General features: G+C 48.8%; 1 protein-coding gene across 3 annotated transcripts in view; it reads left to right on the forward strand.

The window, feature by feature from the left end:
• Window positions 1-21,904, forward strand: part of RASGRF2 (Ras protein specific guanine nucleotide releasing factor 2) — a 2,380,666-nt gene that overhangs the window by 1,724,013 nt on the left and 634,749 nt on the right. For 2 of the 3 annotated variants that reach the window (XM_069627555.1, XM_069627554.1), the window contains exons 16-17: window positions 13,272-13,400; window positions 21,687-21,827. In XM_069627555.1, the coding sequence (XP_069483656.1) occupies window positions 13,272-13,400; window positions 21,687-21,827 (270 nt within the window). The remainder of the gene's footprint in view (window positions 1-13,271; window positions 13,401-21,686; window positions 21,828-21,904) is intronic. The other variant, XM_069627556.1, reaches the window with a different exon arrangement.

Raw genomic sequence — 21,904 nt, forward strand, 5'->3', positions numbered from 1 at the left:
CTGTTGCAGTCTGGGACTGTGGCTACACGCAGTACTTCACGGATAGGTTGGTACGGCAGCATTTGGCATTCCCTGGAGTGATGGCGCTTTGCTTACTTAGGGGGAGATAATGTTTAAGCACAATTAAGGCAGCGAACATGGCTGCTGATGGACTCTAGTTTGGAGTCAGGTTATGTGTTCCGGTTTAATAGATACAGACAGACATCTCCTGGTTTTAGAGCGTGGTGCATGTCTGGTCGGTTGACAGTGAGTGGGCCTGGTCATAGCATGCGATTATAGTGTTGTTATGTCTCATGTTTGGAGTCGTGGGACTTTATGATTGGAGCGCATGGGGGGCCTGATCAGCTTGTTGGCACAAGAGGGGCTGCTAGGCCATTGTAGTTGAATCAGCACCTACCTAGCACATTCTAGATAATGCCATTCTAGCTGGCTTCCGTGACCCGACTGTTCATACTTTTCCATGATAATGCCATTCTATCCAAATTCTGGCCATGGGTTTAGTGTCCCTCGGTGGTCCCTTTCATGGTTTAGGGAAAGAGGCAGGTTTTCAGTCCTTTACGGAAGCCATGTAGCCTTGGTTGTTTCGAATGTGGGGCCGGGGGGGTGCAGTGAGTTCCAGAGTGTTGGCGCCAAGGTTAAGTAGGTGGAGCCTCCACTCTTGGCTGAATTGGAGGCTGGTACCACTAGCAGGGCGTACGTGCTTGACCTTAGGGTGCGTGGTGGGAGGTAAGGCTTAATCTTTTCTTGTAGGTATATTGGGCCGGCCATGTGCACTGCTCAGTGGGTAATGCATTGCATATGATTTTAAAGTGGCCCTTCATCCAATAGGGAGCCAGTGAAGGGTGCAGAGAGCAGGTGAGATGTGATCCCTTCATCCCAATGCAAAGAGGAGTCTGGCCTCTGCGTTTTGGACTCTTGGAGTTTAAGTTGGTAGGCTGGTGCACCCAAGTAGATGGAGTTCGCATAGTCCAGTCTAGACATGACTATGGACATAATTGCAGCCTGTCTGTTGAGGTAGGTGAGGTAAGGGAAGATGCGTCTTATAAGCCTAAAGTGGAAGTGAAAGGATTTGGATACGTTATTGATCTGGTGGGACAGGGTTAGGCCTGACTCCATTGCTCAGTCAAGGTTTTTGACTGTGGTGGAGGTAGGGTGGCAAGAGGATGCCGATGCATGGGGGCCAAGGGAATGGTTGCGGGAGTAGAGCTGTATTGTCGCACACCATGATCTCTGTTTTCCATGGGTTCAAAAGGAGGTGGTTACTTGTCATCCATAAGTCTATGGGCCTCATTACATGGTAGGCGGTAAGATACCGCCTTTACTGGCATGGCGCTAACAACGTGTCCGCGTAGGTGAGAGGCCGCTAATTGCGTGCCATTACGAGTACTCGGGCACGAGCTTACCGCCATGCCGGTATTGACCCTATCCCCATGCCGGTAAAGGCCCTGTAAAGACCCTTAGCGGCACCTATGAAAGCGCTGATAGCACTTCCGACCTCCTGCAACACGGCATTAGCGGTGACTGCTATTAGCGGTGACCGCTATTAGCGATCACCGTAAATAAGCAGAACCGGAAGTAGCGTCATCGCACAGGAACGGGAAAGAACACGGCACCCATCTTTAAAAACACAATCCATTGCCATCCTCTGCCACCAGGACCTGCACCCACACCAGTGCCATACAAAATCAACCAAGACTCCCTGGCAATGCCCAAGGCAATCAAAAAAGGATCAGAGTGGCTGCGGAAGGAGCGATTCACCAATGAGGAGCTCATCATGCTCACTGAGACGCTTGCCGCCAACGCGGAGGTGGTGTTCGCAAATGACATGCGGCGTGTCACCCTAATAAAGAAAAATGCAATCTGGGCAGAGGTGGTCCACAAAGTTAGTGCGGTGGGCACCACCACCCGCACCGTGAAAGATTGCAGGAAGCGGTGGGACGATCTCCGCCTCTGTGTACGCAGCATCCTGGCTGCCAATCAGAACCTGGCCATGGCCACAGGAGGCGGTGGAGGATCCCCTATCAAACTGATGGAGTGGGAGGAGACTTGCGCGAGCACCATATGTGTGGAAACTATAGAGGGAGTCGGCAAAATGGAGCTTGGTGCGCCTACATCATCAGATGGAGGTGAGTGTCCACATAAAACACTGCACTGTGAAAGATGAGGTATCCCCCCAAATCTGAGCCCTAAACCGGCGCATGGATGTGGCCACAAAAATACATGCACACAACCCTGCCCATCTGAGGGTCACATCCCAACACACACGCATGCACGCATCACCACAGACACGTGCCACCCATACCCATGCATGAATGACCCACCCAACAGTCCTACGACCTGTATGCCCACAAATGAAGTCCAAATGCATAGAACAGCATGATGAACAACATCTACATGAAGCAGGTTGACCTATCACCAATGCCATCCCCATCTTTGTCCCCCACAGGCTCACAGACTGACAGCAATGAGCAGGACACTGCGTCACAGGCTCCCCCCTCCAAGAAACAACCCAGGGGAAAAGAGGCAGGCAACATCGCGAGCACATCGAGGGGCACAGGGAGGAGGAGTGCATTCCCGCAGAGGGCCAAACACAGCAAACCACCCACGTCACCAAGCCATGAACCCATGGCAGAAACAATTGCAGCACGCACTCCAGTGATCCCCCCAATGCACGAACCACCCACGGAAGGGCCACTGTCTGCTGCCAACAGTTCCATTGGCGAGGCAGCAGCCAGAGCATCGCTGTCCGATGTGGAGGACACTTGTGACTTGGCCATGCAGGAGCACACCCCCAGCCCCTAGCAATCAAAAGAACCAAGCTCACGTCCCACATCACAATCCAGCAGCCATGCCCAGTCTGGCGAGGAAATGGTGGCAGGGTGCTGGAGTCCACCGGTGTCCTCACCTGATGCTGGACCCATAGAACAAGGTGTGGCACCCACCCCACAAGCAACACACAGTGGCCATGACATAGCAATCATCAGACAGCGGCAGGAGGAGATAACATCGCTGGTTGGCCAGCATGTTGATGAGGCAGCACGTTTGAGGGAGGAGTGCAGGGAGAATGCAAGGGAGATCAGACAGGGCATGGAAGCCTGCACCAACAGGCTCTGCGAGGAAATGGCACCAGTGAGGCAGGTCCTCACACGCATAGCTGACACTATGGACAGACAGAACCCCCCACAGCCACAAGAACAACCATGCACCTCCTCCTCTGCCAGCTCAAGGCAGGCGAGCCCCCAGCGCCGGTCCTTGCGATCTATGCGGCGCACACCCTTCCAACCCCCTAATGGTGGGAGTGGGGATGGGAAATAGGGCTAGCCCGATGTAGCTGTTACATGTACAGCAAGACAGCAACGTTGTACCAGCCATACATGCGAGTGTTGTGGGGGGAGGGGGGAAAGGGTGTTTTGGGAGTGTTGTGGGGGGAGGAGGGAAAGGGTGTTTTGGGAGTGTTGTGGGGGTAGGGGGGAAAGGCTGTTTTGGGAGTGTTGTGGGGGAGGGGCGAAAGGGTGTTTGAGTAGTTGGGTCCATGCACTTCTTTACCTAATAATATATTAAACACACTGGTGACAAGTCAAAACACATGCTTGGACCTTATCATTGTGTATGCGAGCTTTATTGGGGGACAGGGCCCAGTGTGCGCTTCACCACAAAACCCAGTGGACAAATGCCCACATCCACACAACAGAGTAGGACCATGTGAATCAGAATATTTGGTTGATCAGATGCTGACGCACAGCGCGTCCCTCTTGGGCATCGCCTCCTGCATGACCTGCAGCCCCGTCTCCTCCCTCCTCATCCTCATCAGGTGGTTGCATTTCAATGTCAGGGGGCATTGGCACATTCCGTCTGATACACATATTGTGCAGCATGACACATGCCATGGTGATCTTGGCCACCTTCTCATGGCCGTACAGGAGTGCTCCACCCGACCTGCTGAGACACCGGAACCGTGTCTTCAAAAGGCTGAATGTCTGCTCAATTACGACGCGAGTACGGGTATGTGCACGATTGTATTCCTCTTTGTGCCTGTTCTGTGGGTTCCGTACAGGGGTAAGGAGCCACCTCTTCAGGGGATAGCCAGCATCACCTGCATGGGTGCAAGAATGGGGATGTGTTACTGTTTACATCAAGTGGAACCTGTACACATCACCCAAATTAACTTTGCATTGTGATTTGCATCCACGAATCCCAACATGCATGGAGACGATCAGTGTAACTGCAATGTGAGAGGGTGAGCTAGTCCTTGCAAGTGGACATGCACCATGCATGCCCCAAGCAATTATTGCCATGTTCTGGGTGAGGACAGGTCATTAGTGTTTCTGGGCCCGGGCAAGGTTTGTACCACACTGCTAGTGTATTGCCATTCTGAAATCGATGTCCCCATGCTGTGAAGCAGCACTTCAGTAGTGGTGTAGGGGTGTGGTTCAGTACAATGGCTACAGGTGATCCCTTACTATGCACTCAAGGGCGCATATCTGTTGTGATGTTGTTCAGCGCACATTTCCATTTTGCTTATTGGCTGCATGTTGCTGCTTTGTGTCATATAGCGTATGGTATGATGTGCAATGTGAATGTGGATAGATATATCATGTTTGGCGTATTGGATTGATTCCTTTGTTGTGCAGCTTCCAACTTGCATGTGGTTTTGTGTCTGGTCCATTGTGAACTGCCCTGGTGGACATTGGCGTACATCTGTATGTCCATTTATTCTAGTGACGACAGTCCACACCCAGTAGGAGTATGCATCTCTCCCCCCCAATCACACCCAGTAGGAGTATGCATCTCTCCCCTCCCAATAACACCCAGTAGGAGTATGTATCCCCCCCAAATAACATCCAGTAGGAGTATGCATCTCTCCCCCCCAATCACACCCAGTAGGAGTATGCATCTCTCCCCCCCAATCACACCCAGTAGGAGTATGCACCCCCCCAAATAACACCCGGTAGGAGTATGCATCTCTTCCCCCCCCAATCACTATCCACATCACACTGCCATGTGCTTGCCCAGCTACTCACCGAGTAGCCACGCACGTTGTCCAGCATGTCGCTCCATGTAGCGTGGTATCGTTGAGTTCTGCAGGACCACTGAATCATGGGTTGATCCGGGATATCGGGCACAGCAATGTGTGATTATCTTGTTTGAGTCACATACCATTTGGACATTGATGGAGTGGTATTGCTTTCTGTTTCAGTACACTGCCTCATTATCATGTGGGACCACCAATTCCACATGGGTACAGTCGATGGCCCCGATGCAACTTGGGATGCCTGCCAGTGAATAGAAGCCAACTTTGGTGTTAGAGATCTCCTGGGCAGTCTGTGGCAGGGATATGTGTTCACTTGTGTGCTTAAGGAGGGAATCGAGCACCTGGTTCAGTGTGCGTGAAAATACTGTTTGTGACATGACATGCATCTGCCCTACCGTATGCTGGTAGGTGCTTGTGGCCAGGAAGTGGAGCACAGTTACCACCTTCAGTAGAGGGGGGATGGCAGTACGGATGTCTATGAGGCTCACGATGTCGTTGTGTATCATGTCTACAATGGTGGTGATGGTATCCCGGTCCAGACGGTACAGGGTGTGTATCTGCTCAGGGGTTAGGTTGAATGGGCTGGCTCTGATCCTGGGGATTGGTGGCTGCCTCTGGGGTATGACTAGGTGCACTGGTGGGGCTTGCTGGGCCTGTCTCGCCCTCCTCCTCCTCCTCCTGCATCTCCTCTGTGCTGCCTGTTGTTGGTGCTGCAATGCAATCATGTCCTCCAGCCCATGTAATGCTGCTAGTATTGGAACCATCTTGGTGTGGGAAGGGGTGTGGGAATGGGTGTGGTGTGCTCCTGTTGTGCTGCCCCAGTCTCCATTGCCTCCACCTGTGCTGATTGTGGCCACCTGTGGCAGGTGGGAACACTGCTCATGTCGCTTAACGGGTGATCCGCAATGCCGGTATTTCCTGCATGCCGGTATGGCCTTTTTTGGCCTAATGCATGCTGCTATTTGCAGGTCCGCATGGCTTGTGATGGTCTGCTATTAGCGCCATGCCGCTATTTGCGACATAAGTGGTCGCGCGCCCACGGACTGCCCGCTATTAGAGGCACCCTTCTTAGCGGTGCCGCTATTAGCGGTTATCTGGGTCGTGATTAGCAAGGGAATTTAGCGATACCGGTAATCCCTTACTGGTATCGTTATTGCCTTACCGCAATCCGTGTAATGAGGCCCTATATCTCTGAGACATTCTGCTACTTCAGGTCATGGATTGGAGCTCGATTTGAGGATTCTCAGGATAATTTGGGTGTCGTCAGCATAGCTCTAGCAGGTGAGGTTTTGGGAGCGGATGATCCCTGGCAGAGGGGTCATGTAGAGGTTGAAGAGAAGAGGTGAGAGGCAAGCGCATTGGGGTACTCCAGTGTTCAATGGGCATGCAATCGCGAGGAAAGTGATTTGTTGTCTGTTGTTGAGAAAAGAGGCAATCCAGTTGACTGCTGAATCTCGGATTTTTAGGGAGTGGAGTCAGTCAAAGGGTATTGAGTGGTTAATAGTGTCAAAAACTGCTAAGAAATCAAGGAGAACAAGTGCTGTGCATCCTTCAGAGTCTGCCGAGACTTTGAGGTCATCACAGATCGTGATCAGTGTGGTTTCTGTTCCATGGCGCTGCCGGATACCTGATTGTGGGGTGTCTAGGAGGTTGTTGGAATCAATGAAAAGGTTGAGCTTAGAGTTTTCAGCACAGTCGATGAGTTTCGCCAAGAATCGGGTGTTGGAGATGGGCCTTTGATTGGCCTGAGGGGGTCGAGGCATGCTTTCTTTAGAAGAGGTTTGACATGTGCTGTTTTGAAGGGTTTTGGAAGATGCCAGCTGTGAGGGAGTCATTGAGTATGGACCTCGCCCATTCTCATAGCTCTCAACCATTTGTGTTGCAAAGGCGGGTGAAATCACCTGATTTTGTTTTTGGCGGGTGAGACGCCGATTGGAATGAATGGGCGTGCAGGAGACTTGGCGGGTGAGTCAGCCCTTTACAAGGCGGGTGACACCCGCCTAAAGCGTGTGAGTTGAGAGCTATGCATTCTCCTGCACAGGTGGAGGTGAAGATTTCTTTGAGGCGAGAGGCGGGACAAGGGTCATTGGGGACCGGAAGGTCTGCTGCAGGAAAGTAGTTTGAGCAACTTGTCGCTTGAGATAGGATTGAAAAGGTGAAAGAAGGCATTACGGGGCTAGGTGATGGTGGAATCTTGAGGAGCGGGTGTTGGGCAGTGGGTGTGGTGAGGTTGGAAAGTTTGGCATTAGGGGTGGCCGTCCTGTTCAGTGCTGTGTTGTGGATGTGTTGAGAGAGGGAGTTGCAGAGCGTTTGCCTGGATGTGGTCGGGGAAGTGGTGCAGGAGGACTTCACAAATTCCGTAATTATTCTGTGGAGCTCTGTGTTGCTGCTGCGGCAGCTCAGGATTCTTTTATTGTAATAGGCTTTTTTGGCCTTTTCGATCTCAGATTTGTAGTTTCGGTGATGGTGGGCGAACACTGACTTGCTATGAGGGGTTTTGGATGCTCGCCATTTGCGTCGAGGGAGTGATTTGGAGTTTTGAAAGCCTTCAAGTGCGGGGTGAACCATTTAGGGGTTGGTCCTTTGTGGGTGGCAGTTGGGGAGAAGGAGGTGAGAGGGAGGAGTAAGTCGTTAACCAGGAGTTGAAAGATTCGATAGGTATGTGTCTATCACTTCAGCCAGATCAGGTAGTATCCTGACCTTGTTCCAGCAGGTATGACTGAGTGGCCTGTCCAGATGAGAGGTATGGGGTGGACACTGAAACGAGGTCGGTAGAGCTGAAACTCGCATCAAGGGTGTGGTCTCCAATGTGGGTGGGACCTGTGGTAAGCCAGGAAAGGTTGAGTGCCTCTAGAATGTCAACCAAGGGTTGGGTCATGGAGTTGTTGGGCACATCAAACCAGATGTTAAAGTCCCCCAGTAGGGTGGGTGCTGGGTGGTTAAACAGTGTGGTTGCTAGTGAGGCGCAGAGACTGTTGGCAAAATGTCTGTCATATACAGGTGGCCTGTATATGAGTAGGAAGCTGTGTGAGAGCGGGAAACATAGAGAGTTTGACTAGAAGGCATTTGCAGTCATCAGTGCAGGGCTGAGTTTCGGTGAGTGAGATAATGTGAGGTTTGTGAAGGATGGCTAGTCCCCACCTCTGGAAGGTCTGTTGTGAGGGATGAGTCAATAGTAGGGAGGGAAAGCCTTGTGCGTGATTGGTTTGAAATCGGCTGAAAACCATGTTTCAGTGATGAAGGTGAGATCAGGATTGTCAGAGGATAGGAGGTCAAAGATGCTGTGTCTTTTTTTGGCCATGAAGCGGGCATTAAAAAGGAGGCAGGTGATGTCATGGTACAGGGCAGTATTTCCCAGGGTGCTCGTGGCCAGAGGGACTTGGATGGCCTGAGTGGTCGGTGTGCAGGTGTCGGTCGCAGGGTCGTGGGGGGCGGTGTGAACAGTAGGGTGAGAACGCTAGGGTGAGAACAGTCGCTATGATTGGGGGAGTGGTGATAGTTTGGGTGGGGGATTCTGTTTGTGGGGATGGGGAGTGTGTGTGGTGGATCGGGAGCAGGAAGAGTGAACAGGCGGCGACAGGCTTGCGGGAGAGGAAAAGTGGGTGATCAGCGGGTGGAGGGTGGGCAGTGAGTGGTGCTGCTGTGGTGGGTGATGTTCCGCTTGTTGTTGAGTAGGGTTTGTGTCCAGGGGGAGGGAGAGGTGTAGATGTAGTGGGCGTGAGGTCATGTTCAAAGAAGGAGAATCAGGGAATGGCTAACAGAGGGGTCCTGACAGCTGAGCTGGGGAAGGTGATCTGAGTGGACCGATGCAGGCATGGCGAGGCATGAAGAGTCGAGGGTGAGGGCCAGTTTCTGCTCCTGAGTTTTGGGTTTTTTCGGTGCAAGAGGTGTGTGAAAGAGGGTAGGTGGGACTGAGTGGAAGGGGATGAAGCGAGAGTTCAGGAAAGGGCAAGGCATGCCATCCTGAGGGAGGGGAAAAGGGTGGATGGGGTGGTCTGGTGTTGGAGATTGAGGGGGCGAAGAGGAGGGGCAGGGGGGATCTTGAGGGGGTGGGTCAGGGTTATTGGTGCGAAGAGGGACTCCCCATGTATGAGTGTTTGATATGGTCGGATGCGCGGGTCCTTGGGGCCCTGGCTATGGTGGAGCGGGATGCAGGCGGGGGGACTGGTCTAGAAGGAGAGTTCCTGAAAGGTGGCGCAGCGGTTGCTGTAGTGGCAAGGTGCTTGTGTTGTTTGGATTACCATATGCCTCCTCTGGCTTGGGAATTGGACACTGGGCATTGTGTAGAAATGATGGATGGAGGAGGGTCAATCTCACGGGTTGTTGGGAGGGAGAGAATGGGTGTGAGGAGAGGTTGTGCAGAGGTGTAAGGTTGAGGGAAGGGGAGGAGTGCCTAACACAATATGCCCAAATGCAAGGTATGGCTGACTAACACAATATGCCCAAATGCGAGATATGGCTGAGTAACACAATATGCCCAAATGGGAGATGTGGCTGACTAACGCAATATGCCCAAATGTGAGATAAGGCTGACTAAAACAATATGCCTAAATGTGAGAGATATAGCTGACTAACACAATATGCCCAAAAGCTCGAGATAAGGCTGACTCACAGAGATTGCCTAAATGCGAGATATGGCTGCCTAACACAATATGCCCAAATGCGAGATATTGCTGACCAACACAGATTGCCCAAATTCAAGATATGGCTGCCAAAAACAATATGCCTAAATTAGAGATATGCTTACCATACAACTGTGGGCTATATGCATCGCACTACAGGCTAATTGGTGATAAGACTGGGTGACAATTTAATGGGGTGCAGTAATGGCTGCGCCCCCTGCCCGAACCACTGCCAGTCGCTGGTAGTTGACGGCTGCAGGCGTCACAGGCGAACACGGGCAAACACAGCATGGAGCTGCTTATTCAGGAGCTGCCCTTTGCCTCTGGGACCTTAGCTGAGGGGGATGCATGGGCGGGGGCTGCCCTGTGAGCACTAGAGATGGAGGCAATTCTGGTCACGTAGGATTACTCTTTTAAAAGGCTCAGAGGATATCAAAGCAATTCCGGTCACGTGGGACCAGTGGCTGCCCAATCAGTAGACTGAACGGAGGCGGCTAGTCAATGGAAGTGCAAGCCTGTTCTATGGGGTCTGGTGCGTGCATTTGCCATAACAGATTTCTTTGAACTTTAAATCCACTAAACCCAAAGCAAACACTTAACCAGTCAGAGCATAGGTCGATAAACCAAATCTCATAATTGTTCTGTCTGTCAGCAGTATAAAGACTCAGAATTCTTTGTTGATAATAACCAGGTCATATGATGTTCCAGAATTCCTTTTTAATAGCGCTTATTGCTTTATCACTTTCTATCACCCTTAACTGATGTGCTAAAAGTTGCCTATATTTTTCCCCTCCTTCAAAATACATGCATCTTGTCCTGATAAATACATATTCAGCTTTTTTGGTCAGTAATTGATTCAACTCATATTTTCTCCTTACAAGTGCTTTCTTTTTTACTTCATCAGGCCTATTCCAGTAACTTTTCTTTCCAGGTCTTTCACAACCTTCTCAAGCGGTATATTAGCTCATGTTCCTTCTCCTTCAGCTTTATGCTCAAAAGACTATACCTCTCACATAAAATGTAAAAGACTCCCAAACTACTAGGTCACTTATTTCATCATCTCTGTTAGTGTTTTTAAACACTAATTCTGCCTCAACCGGAGCGTGATCTGAAATATGTATAGTACCTATTTCACTTTAGAAGAAGTTTCGAGTCATTTTCACTGAAGTCCGCACATAATCTATCTGAGAATACATATCATGTGCACCAGAACGGAAACTATCATCTCTATCCATTGGGTGTTCTAATCTCTACACATCCTTTAAATTACATTCTCTAAGCAATTCTTTGAGAACATTTTGCTTCTTGTTCTTTGAATTAATAATAATGTGTTGTGCAAGTCAGACATAGAAGATAGACACAATGACATGGCTCAATATGTGTCAATAAATAAAATAAGGTCTCAACTATGCCTATAACTGTGATGATGAGTGAGTTTCTCTAACTTTAAAGTAAACCATAACTGTTGCTCGTCAGTGTGCCTCACAACATTTCTGTCCTCCGTCCAAACCTATTCTATCCTATGCTCGATCCCTAACATTAATTAACTAAACAATATAATCTTAGCCCAAGTAAGTTTGCTCCCACTCTATTTAGTTTAGGATGGCTGGTTTCTGACCCCACCCAATTGTGTCTATGGTTCTTTCTCTCAGGCTCTGGCCTGCTGTTACAGTTCAAAGTTGGTTTCTTTAAGACCTCTTCCCTTTTTATAGCAGGTTGCTCGTGACCGCCATGCATGTGTTTGTGCCAGTTCAAAATGTTAATCTCCCCATTGGAGTAGCTGGTCCTCTAAACCTATTTCTTGATTGCAAATACAATATTGATATATACAGTTTCTTGTTCACTCCTACTGGGTCTTTTAATCTCCTCTGACTTTTCACATCTTTAGCCCAGCTTGGACTTTCCAACCCTTCATGTCATCTGGATACGGTATGATGTTCACCTCCTCGTGAAGTGGTCTATGGTACAGTCCCTTGTGTGCTATCCAACTTATCAGGTCGACTAGTTATGGTAAGGCTTTTAACCCAGCTTGGGATATCCTCGTGGGCTGTCTTGCCTCTCAGGCAGTTAGATTCTCTGGTTGCATTCATTCCCTTGTGGGATATCCTCAGGCTCATCCCCTTGTGAGCTGTCTGGCCTCTCAGGCTGTCAGCATCTCTGATTGCGTTCGCCTCCTCATGGGGTATTCTCAAGCTCAGCCCCTCATGAGCTGCCTGGCCCTTCAGCTCATCGGATTCTCTAGTTGCATTCATGGGCTTCCTGGGTGCCTCACAGCCCACCACCTGCATTTTCCAACCTGCGGCATGCCTGTTTTCTGGCAGCGGTGCTTGGCGGGGAAGTCAGCTTCCCCCTTTGTTGTGGAACCACGACTCCGACATCTTTGCGGTCGGGTCTCCTTTTTCTTGTTCCTCCTGTCTGCGACCGACCAGACATTTGGCATTGGGACAGCTGGACACAGTATGCCGATTAGGCGGTGACTCGCTTATCCCTTGGTTTGGCCACTTGGCGCTCATAAGGCTTTCTGCCTACCTTCCTGGATTTAGCAGCATTCCATGGGCTCAGGGTTTCCACCCACCATTTTATTGGAATGGTCCTTACTCCAGGCCCCTCCTGGAAGGGAGACTTTCCCTCCACTTTGCTCCAGCACAGGCTTCTGTGTTTCAACCTCAGGCTTGCTCTCTGTACTTCTACATTGGTCTCTGGTCTTTTAAATTCCTTCCTGGAATAAGACAGGAGACACCATTGGCAATGTTCTTCATAGATGGACGTTAATGGAACTGTGTCAGAAACCAAGCCAGTCACCTTTAAAGTGCCCACACATTATGGTACTGCTCACATCCACAAAATACAGAACTCTGAGGTAAATGGAGGTGTGGTAAAATATCTGCTTGGGGACGCCTTGTCCCCTAGGAGTGGGGGGGTTCACCCCTCATGAGATCCTGCTTGCCCTCTACCCTAGGGACTGTTAAGCAGATTGAGCTCACCTCTCTAATCCAAAATTGGCTGGCTCCCCCTTGGGAAGAAGGGGCACATTTTCTGGATTCGTCACAGTATGTTTTGGAAATGTGTGATAACACATGATATTGAGAGTACAGAAGAGATGTGGGGGAATCTACACCATGGATGGGTGGGGTCTCCTAGTACCAGCGATTTTGGCACGGGGTGGTGGGAGAATGGAGTATAAGAATAATCATAATCATAACGCCAGTTATTGCAATTGTACATGGCCCTAAGGGTATGGGATTGGAAGGATGTCAACATGACTGGGAAGTAGCGCCAAGGAACAGAGGGTACACTTGACATCCATGTTTAATGACAGAAGTAATATCAACTCGATGCACAGAGTTTGGCTTACTCATACATTAAATCAGCCTCTATAAACCACTTACCTCTTTATGGTCTTGAAACTCTTTTGCGACTTGCAATATTTTGATATTGTACATTTGGGGCTACTTTTCTCAATAAAATATTTTTAAAGTGCTTTGTGACTGTGCAGATTTTCAATAAAACAACTGAACAGTTCCTGAAAAAGACCAACCTGCCCATTGCTGATATTAGATGTTTGTTGTAAAAAGCAAACCCACTGTGCATTAATGTTCTGCATATTTACATTATAGCTGCAGTTTTGGAATCTGTATCCTTGGACAGAACAGTCCCTGAAAACAATCAAACCATGGATACATCGGAAATGTCGCCCTGTAGATCTCCCTCCACACCACGGCACCTGCGATACCGTCAAGCAGGAGGTAAGAACTTGATGATGCGAAAGAAGCGCAAATTCTAGAACTATCACAGAGGAATAATTTGGAAGAGGGGCAGATATTTAATTCTGCTTGTATTTGTTTTCCTTACACATACTGTTATAGTGTTGTTTCAACATGTATATACAATGTGGGGTGATCCGCTGTTCTAATATCAAGCTAATACAAGTCTAATGGCCTTCATGAGCATCCTCTGTCACCTTTAATTTTCATTTTGTGGACTTTGGTGTGAACTACTTTTCCAAACTAGCCAAGTGGACATTATTTAATATGCCATATGCAATGAGAGTTGCTTCAGAGCGCATTGTCTCGTGACCTTATTATACACCATGCCAGTCACTTCATATCCTATGTTAACATATTCAATATTCAAGTTTGTACACCATCCCATTTTTATTGTACCTTACTCTCAACTTAATACAAAAAAGAAATGTATGACTTCCTCCCTTCTGCCTGCCAAGGTCATGAGGTGTCATTTATGGAACTGTCTCCTGTAAGGAACTCATGGTGACAACAGTAAAGACAGACACACGTGATCACAGTTCAAGGGTGTTTATTAAACTAGTGCAGGATGGAAAAATGCCTAGTCTTAACCTAAGTCTAAAGTGGGAGCAAGCGTGAACCATAAAATGAAAAATAAGACAGTCCTTGTGGAATCTTGTCACAGTAAAAAGCCTATACTAAAAAATAACTATTGCCAATTCCTTACAAATAATTACAGAAAGAGTGTGGGATAGGGTATTCAAATAAAGGAAACAGGGTTCAAATAATAAATCAGGATGTGATTGCCTTGAGGTCTGCCTTCCCCACGTTTTTAGCACGGGGCAAGGTGAGACTTTGGAGCACAGAACACGCTCGAGCCTTCCCAGCACAAGCTAACAGTTCCATATCAGCTATCAGGTTCTTCGATGGTTAAGTCTTTTTTCAATAAAAGTCTTGCGCCTTCGAGGTCTGATGCTCACAACAAACAAACACAAAAGTTATGTTCTACGAACACTTTGAGTGGTTGCTTCATCTCTGGGTCCCCCTCTTCTGGGCGCAGACCCCTCAGAAATTGTATTGAACAAATTCATAAGACAGTTCCATTCTCAGTGAACTTTGGGTGATAGCTTTCCAACCCTGGATCTCCCTCGGCTGGGCTCGGATCCCAAATGATAAGGGGGACACTCCCCTTCCCCTTGTCTTGCAATACTTCTTGCTTTCACAAATCTTAATCTCTTTTTAAACAGGTTTTTGGGCTTTGCCCCTCGTTGTCGGTTTCCCTCCGCCGGGTTCACTCTCTCCATCTTTTGGTTGTTGGCTGCCTTCTGCCGGGTGCACTCTCAATGGTTTTTGGTTGTCTGCTTCCCTCTACCGATTGTTGCAGACAATTAATCACAGGACTTTAGATTGTGCCCCTTCTTATTAGCATCCCTCTTCCGGGTTCACTCTTGATAATCTTTATGAAATACAGTTCATGTACTACTTATCACCATGTGGGATTCACTTCCCTTAGTTTTCACAACCATCTGTCGGTCAAAGACTTTCGACGATACAGAGGATTTTACAAGACCCCTGTATGACCACTTTGACCTTTCTTCACCTCTTCCCAAGGCTTTCTGGTTACGGTGGTCTTTACCATGGGGTAATCGCCCAGAGTTTCCCGAGTGAGCACCCACGTGGTGCTAGTCTCCTCTCTCACCGGCTGTGATGAACTGCTTGGCTTTGTTCCTCCTTGGAGTCAAGGTTGGAACCACAGCGTCTCTCCCAGGCTTGGTAATCAGCAGAGGAGGGTCTGTGTACCGTTCACATCTGCTCCAACACACGTTGGCCACTGTTCACGGATTTATCATTCCCTCTGCGGAAGTTCCACGGGCCTTGGTCGGAAAAGGCAAGGTCGACTCTCACTTTGCCACCCTCTCGGTCTGCGCCCTCTTTCTCCTCCTCTTGAACTGCCGTGCTGAGTTCGCTGTTACGTCTTGCAGTCTGCCTTGCTTGTATTGTGCTTTTGTGCTCCACCTTTTATCCCTCTGGGGAAGGGAAAGGGCCGTCAGGTGTGTATGATTCTAGTCTATTGCCTGACTTTGCCTGACCCTGGTAAGGGGACACGTCAGGTAAAAGGCTCTGGTGTTTGTCTGTTGTCTTTCATATTGTGTGAAAGTGTTTGTGTGGAAAAGGCGGGCAGTGTTTTGGAATATCCTACGTGGTAGGATGGGTAAAAGATGTTGAAAGTAGGGGGATACGTGTCTCACCCGTCGCTGTCCTACTTCCACTCCCCAGGGACGTCCCATCCAGGTGATCCTCCCTCACTGGTCCACCCCCAGGAACTGGATCCAATAGTGATGGCCATGTCCTGGCCACCTGGATGACAGATCCTCAGGGACTAGCCAGGGAGACACCGTCAGGTTTCTCATATATCCTTCACCTATGTGATGTGGATATAGCTGTGTTTTGGTTAGATTTCCTGTCATTAAGTCTGGCCAAAGAAGAGGGGTGAGAGATGCCCAGGCACCCTCGCATATTCCACTGATCAGTTTTAATAGGTAGAGGTGAAGAGATCTTATCTGGCTCTCTACAGTAACCTGTGAATTGGGATGCAAAGGCTGTCTTGAGTTTCATGGGTTCTGAGTTTTTCCAATCCCATACGGGAGAGTTTTGGAGTTATAATTTTCCTGCCAGGATCTCTGGGCCAGAAAATCTCTGCAGGGGGGTGGAGATTCCTGTAGGAGAGTAGAGAAGATGGGGAAGTCCCGTCCCAGGATGACTTCCTTAGAGAGCCCTGGAATTATGGCTGATGGTATTTCATATGTCCTGTCCCGGATTTCTATGTGAACTTGTATTTTAGGTACATTTCATTATCCCCATGTACACAAGTTACTCAGAATAGGGTTGCATTGTTTAGGTCTTGTGGTGTAACTAAATAGGCCCATATAGTGGCCTATTTACTACTGGAATCGATTAAGGCTTTTACCTCTTTCCCATTTACCCAATCCTTTTCATAGGTGAACTCGGTAGGGGTTTGACATAAGCAAATGCTAAAGGTTTGTAGCTCTTCCTCGGCTTCTTCCCACTCTTCACCCTTCAAGCAGCCTATTTCCATTGGTTTGTCTTTTATATTCTTTGGACATTGTATAGCTAGATGTCTGATCTCTCTACAGGAGAAACAGACCAGAGTAGGTGGTTTGCTTCCTTTTGCTTCCTCCCTTCTGCTTTCATCTTTAGGTCTTGGGTCAGGTTTTTTGGCCTCAACACTTTCTGAAGACATCCCTTCCTTGACTCTATATGGCCTCCCTTGTTTATCTATTCCCTGGAATGTGGGGTGATGGATGGATTTATGATCTCTTCGATCTTCCCATCAATGGGCTTGCTGGAAGTATTTAGCTGCATCCGCATGGTTTTGCGCAGTCTCAATGGCCATGGCTAGGGTAGGTCGATTTAATTGAAGGACGGACTTTTGAAAAAAAGTTATTTGTAAATTGTTCTAAGGTAATCATCTCGGTCAGTTCTTCTAGAGTTTTATTATTTGTCCATAGGTTTACCATATATTTTATCCATTCACCCATCTCTAAGGGAGGTTCTCCCGGGTTCAACCTAATGGCACGTAATTTCTGCCGATAAAAATTGCAGGTTTGCCCTACTCTTTTCAGCAAGCCTCCCTTGAAGGATAGGACGGAGGCTCCCTGTGCAAGGTTGAGTCGTTGATAAGAGGTTTGGAGTTCCCCTTTTAGTAAGGGTCCCAAATAACATTTCTTAAGGTTCTCTCCCCACCCAAGTTGTTCGGCCAGGCATTTAAAGTTTAGGAAAAGTTTCCCAAATCCTTGCCTTCAAGATATGGTTGAAGTACGCCTTATGGTAGTAATAGCTGTGCTTGCAATTCATTTAGTCTAGTTAGATTCTCCTGGAGTCAGTTTTTGTCTTGTATCTGATGGGCTGTCAATTGGGCGATGATATTAGTAAGATCAGCCATTTCACTCCGGATTCACTCTCACTGACTTTTGGTTGTCGCTTCCCTCTGCCGGATTCATTCCCGCCAACTTTTGGTTGTTGGCTTCTCTCTGCCGGGTTAACTCTTGCCGATTGTTACAGAAAATTAATCACTGGACTTTAGACTTTGCTCCTTCTCATTAGCATCCCTTTGCTGGGTTCACTCTTGCTAATCTTTACAAAATACAGTTCATGTACTACTTTTCACCATGCGGGATTCACTTCCCTTCGTTTTCACAATCATCTGCCAGTCAACGATTTTCGACGGTACAGAGAATTTTACAAGACCCCTGTATGACCACTTTGACCTTTCTTCACCTCTTCCTAAGGCCTCCTGGTTATGGTAGTCTTTACCGTGGGGTAGTCACCCAGAGTTTCCTGAGTGAGCACCCACGTGGTGCCAGACTCCTCTGTCGCTGGTTTTCCCCCTCCTTAGTTACTAGTGTTGCTTGCTTTTCAAAGTTCAATTTAGCCCTTGGCTACTTTTCGTTCAACACAGTTCGGCTTCTTATTGACACTCCCCTCGACTCACCGGCGGTGATGAACCCCTTGACTTTCTTTCTCCTTGGAGTCAAGGATGGTACCACAGAGACAAGCATCTCTCCCCAGCTTGGTTATCAGCAGAGGAGGGTCTCGTGTACCGGTCACATCTGCTGCCACACACATTGGCCACTGTACGCAGACTTATCATTCCCTCTGCGGAGGTTCCACAGGACTTGGTCGGAAAGGGCAAGGTCGACTTTCTCCTTGACACCCACTCGGTCTGCTCCCTCTTTCTCATCCTCTTGAACTGCCATGCTAAGTTAACTCTTACGTTGTGTGGTCTGCCTTGCTCATATTGTTCTCTTGTGCTCCACCTTTTATCCCTGTTAAGAAGAGAAAGGGCTGTCAGGTGTGTGTGTGATTCTGGTCTATTGCCTGACTTTCCCTGACCCTGGTAAGGGGACACGTCAGGTAAACGGCTCTGGTGTTAGTCCGTTGTCTTTCGTGTCGTGCAAAAGTGTTTTTGTGAAAAAGGGGGGGAGTGTTTTGGAATATTCTACATGGTAGGATGGGGAAAAGGTGTTGAAAGAAGGGGGATACCACGTCTCCTCTGTGGGTGTCCCACTTCCACTCCCCAAGGACCTCCCATCCAGGTGATCTTCCCTCACTGGCCCACCCCCAGGAACTGGATCCAATTGCGATGGCCGTGTCCTGGCAACTTGGATAACCGATCCCCAGGGACTAGCCAGGGAGACACTGATAGATTATCACCACCCACATATGGTGTAGCAAAAGGCCTGCTGCAGGACTGACTGTAAATTCTCAAAACAAATCCCTGATTCATGAAGGATTAAGTGCTGGGAGGCAGCAGTCCCTGTTTCTGCTGCATCTTGTCTTCCGTGCAGCAGGATATGTGAAGGGTAAAGTGTAATGCCGGCATGGGTCTTTACAGACCCCTCCTGCTTTTCACAGCATCTGATAGATGTGCTCTGATTATTTCTTTTCGCTTTGACCCAGTGGTGGAAGTGGAAAAGGCGCATGTGAAGTAACAGCAGCATATATGTTCACATTAGTCCTTTATGCTCAAAAATATCTTCTACAAATAAAAGTGCTGTCAAACAGGGGATAAGCAAAGGCCTGATTCCTGGCCTTATTCTACTCCAATGGGACACAGACACCAATGTGGGGTTTTAAGGGCTCCCAACGGGAACCCTCTTTATTTATAAAAAACACTTAAAACTGAATTTGTTATTAAACATTCCTAACCTTTCCCTCCTAACACTAATCCCTTTTTATGTTCCCTGGGTATGAGTTCTTTCATCTGCCCCGTCAGCCACCATTCCTTAGCGGGGTTAAAGGTGGACCCATAGGGTTGACCTGACTGAACAGTCCCCTGACCTATATCTAGCACCACACACTGTAGAGGGGGCAGTAGATTGCCCCAGTGGGTGGTGCCTCGCTCTAGGTGTTCTCTGGCAGGTCGCCACTTCCCTTATCTACCTCACGCCAGGGTGTCAGCGGTACCCTATTTTTCCTACTCCTAAACCCCTTCTTTCCACCTTCACATCTGTGACATTATACCTAACAATATATAAATTCCATACATGTTCGTGCCTATATACATGCTCATTTGCATTCACAACAAATAACATATAAATACATATTATACTATATAGTGGTGACTGCAGCAGTCGGCCACCCCTTGTTGGTACTTCTTGTGCTTGGGTGCTGTCTTTGGTGGGGTCTGCTCCCTGATGACAATAGGGGCTATTCCCCCCCTCAGTCTGCCCTTCTGGGGTGGTCCCATCCACCACATGGGGCCACCTGACCTCACAGCGCATGGTGTGTGCACCTGTAATGTTCTCAGCCAGCTCCCATGCCCGCATGGGGCCGCTACACTCACTGCCGTGCCCCGTAGCCTTGTGTATCCTCCAAGCACCAGCCGCGCGGCCTCTTGGGGTACCACAGTCACTGCCTTCAGTTCTTTTCGGAGTGGCCCAATGCTCTGGGGGTGGCATACGGCACAGACGCACCGTGTGGAACCTTCCACCTTCTTGGGTGGCCCGATGCCCTGGTTGCCCACCCTTGTCACTGCTGTTCTTGTTCACCAAAGTGGGTCTTTTAGGGCTCCCAACGGGAACTCTCTTTATAAAAAGACATAAAACTCAGTTTCTTATTAAACATTCCTATCCTTTCCCTTCTAACACTCATCCCTTTCTATGTTCCCTAGGTACGAGTTCTTTCATCTGCCCAGTCAGCCCACCATTCCTTAGCGTGGTTAAAGGTGGACACATAGGGTGGACCTGACCGAACTGTCCCCTGACATAGATCTAGCACCACACACTGTAGAGGGGGGCAGTAGATGGCCCAATGTGTGTGGTCCCTCGCTCTAGGCATCCACTGGCAGGCCACCATTTCCCTTATCTACCTCGCACCAGGGTATCAACAGTACCCTATTTTTCCTGCTCCTAGCTCCCTTCTTTCCACCTTCACATCTGTGAAACTATACTTAACAATATGTAAATTCCCCACATTTGTATGCCTATATACATAAATATTTACATCACAACAAACAACATATAAAAACATATTATACTACATAGGGGTGACTGCAGCAGTCAGCCACCCCTTTTTAGTACTTCTTCTGCTTAGGTGCTGTCCTTGGTGATTTTTGGGGTCGGCCCCCTGATGACAATATGGGCTATTCCCCCCTCAGTCTGCCCTTCTGGGGTGGCCCCATCCACCACATGGGGCCACCTAATCTCACCACGCATGACTCGTGCAACTATAATGTTCTCAGGCAGCTCCATTGCCCGTGTGGGGCTGCCACACTCACTACCATGCCTGTGGCCTTATGTATCCTCCAAGCGGCCACCGCGCAGCCTCTGGGTGTACCAAAGTCACTCTGCTTCAGTTCTTTTCTGGGTGGCCCCATGCCCTAGGGGTGGCACAAGGTACATCCTCATCCATGGAATTGACTACCTTCTTTGCGGGCCCCATGACCTGGGGGGGCCACCCTTGTCACTGCTACTCTTGTCCTTTGCCACGGACCACCCTGCGCATGTGGTCTAGGGCCTTTTAGGATGAGCCTATCTGCAGTGGCCCATGGTTGGGCTGACATCACTCACAGCCCCGTGGGTGCCCAGGCTGCTCTGGGAATACAGCCTGCACCCATGCCAATCATGCTGAGCCATACCCACACACATAGCCCAGTGGAATCTTGTCTTTAAGCCCTGGGGGACGGGGGGCTACTCGAGGGCACAACTTGTCAGAGAGCTGTGTTTCTTGCTTCTTCTTTCCCCTCTTGAACATTTGTTCCTTTCTTAACAGTTTTTTTTAATGCTTTCTCCCCTGCCAAGCCTCTTAACCAGCAGGGGAGCTCCAGTCTTTTTTTTACTTTTGTTTTCCTCTTTTAACATTCCATCCATCCCCACTCCTGGTGGGCTGGATGGTTCACTCCAGGTAGGTTCCCCAAATAAACACAAATACTATTTCTTCCATCCTGTTGTCTGTGTCTTTATTTCTATATTTCCCTTAGGGGACAAGTATGTAGCCCTGCCTAGCAGGGCCCATTATGGTCCACAGGATGCATATGTTTCTTTGTATGGAGTACTCTGGGAACGTTGTTTTAAGACACGTTGGCTCTGCCAATCTGGCGCACATTGCTGGTGACGTGTAAGGTCGCAGCCTGAGATTGACTTATGCTGGACTAGTCCTGTCTTTAGCCATTCTGTCCTATCTATTGATGTGCACACCTGCCTGGTAGTTCTGTTCACATGTAACACCATGGTCATTTCTAAACTGATTTTCATGTCCTTCTTACAGGACAGGCGACGGACAACAATCGCTGCTGCTCCGTGTCTCCTGCTTCCGCATTTGCCATCGCTACGGCGGCAGCAGGACATGGGAGTCCCCCAGGTGAGAGCAGTCGAGTGCAAGAAAAATTTAGACGGGTCTCGTTAACAGGTAATTTTGCCCTTCGACCGTAATCCCTTTCATTAACTTCTCATTATGTCCACTTTCTCAACTATCTAACTGTCAAG

Source organism: Ambystoma mexicanum, chromosome 6p (assembly GCF_040938575.1).
Source record: "Ambystoma mexicanum isolate Mex_15411 chromosome 6p, UKY_AmexF1_1, whole genome shotgun sequence".
Lineage (NCBI taxonomy): Eukaryota > Metazoa > Chordata > Amphibia > Caudata > Ambystomatidae > Ambystoma > Ambystoma mexicanum.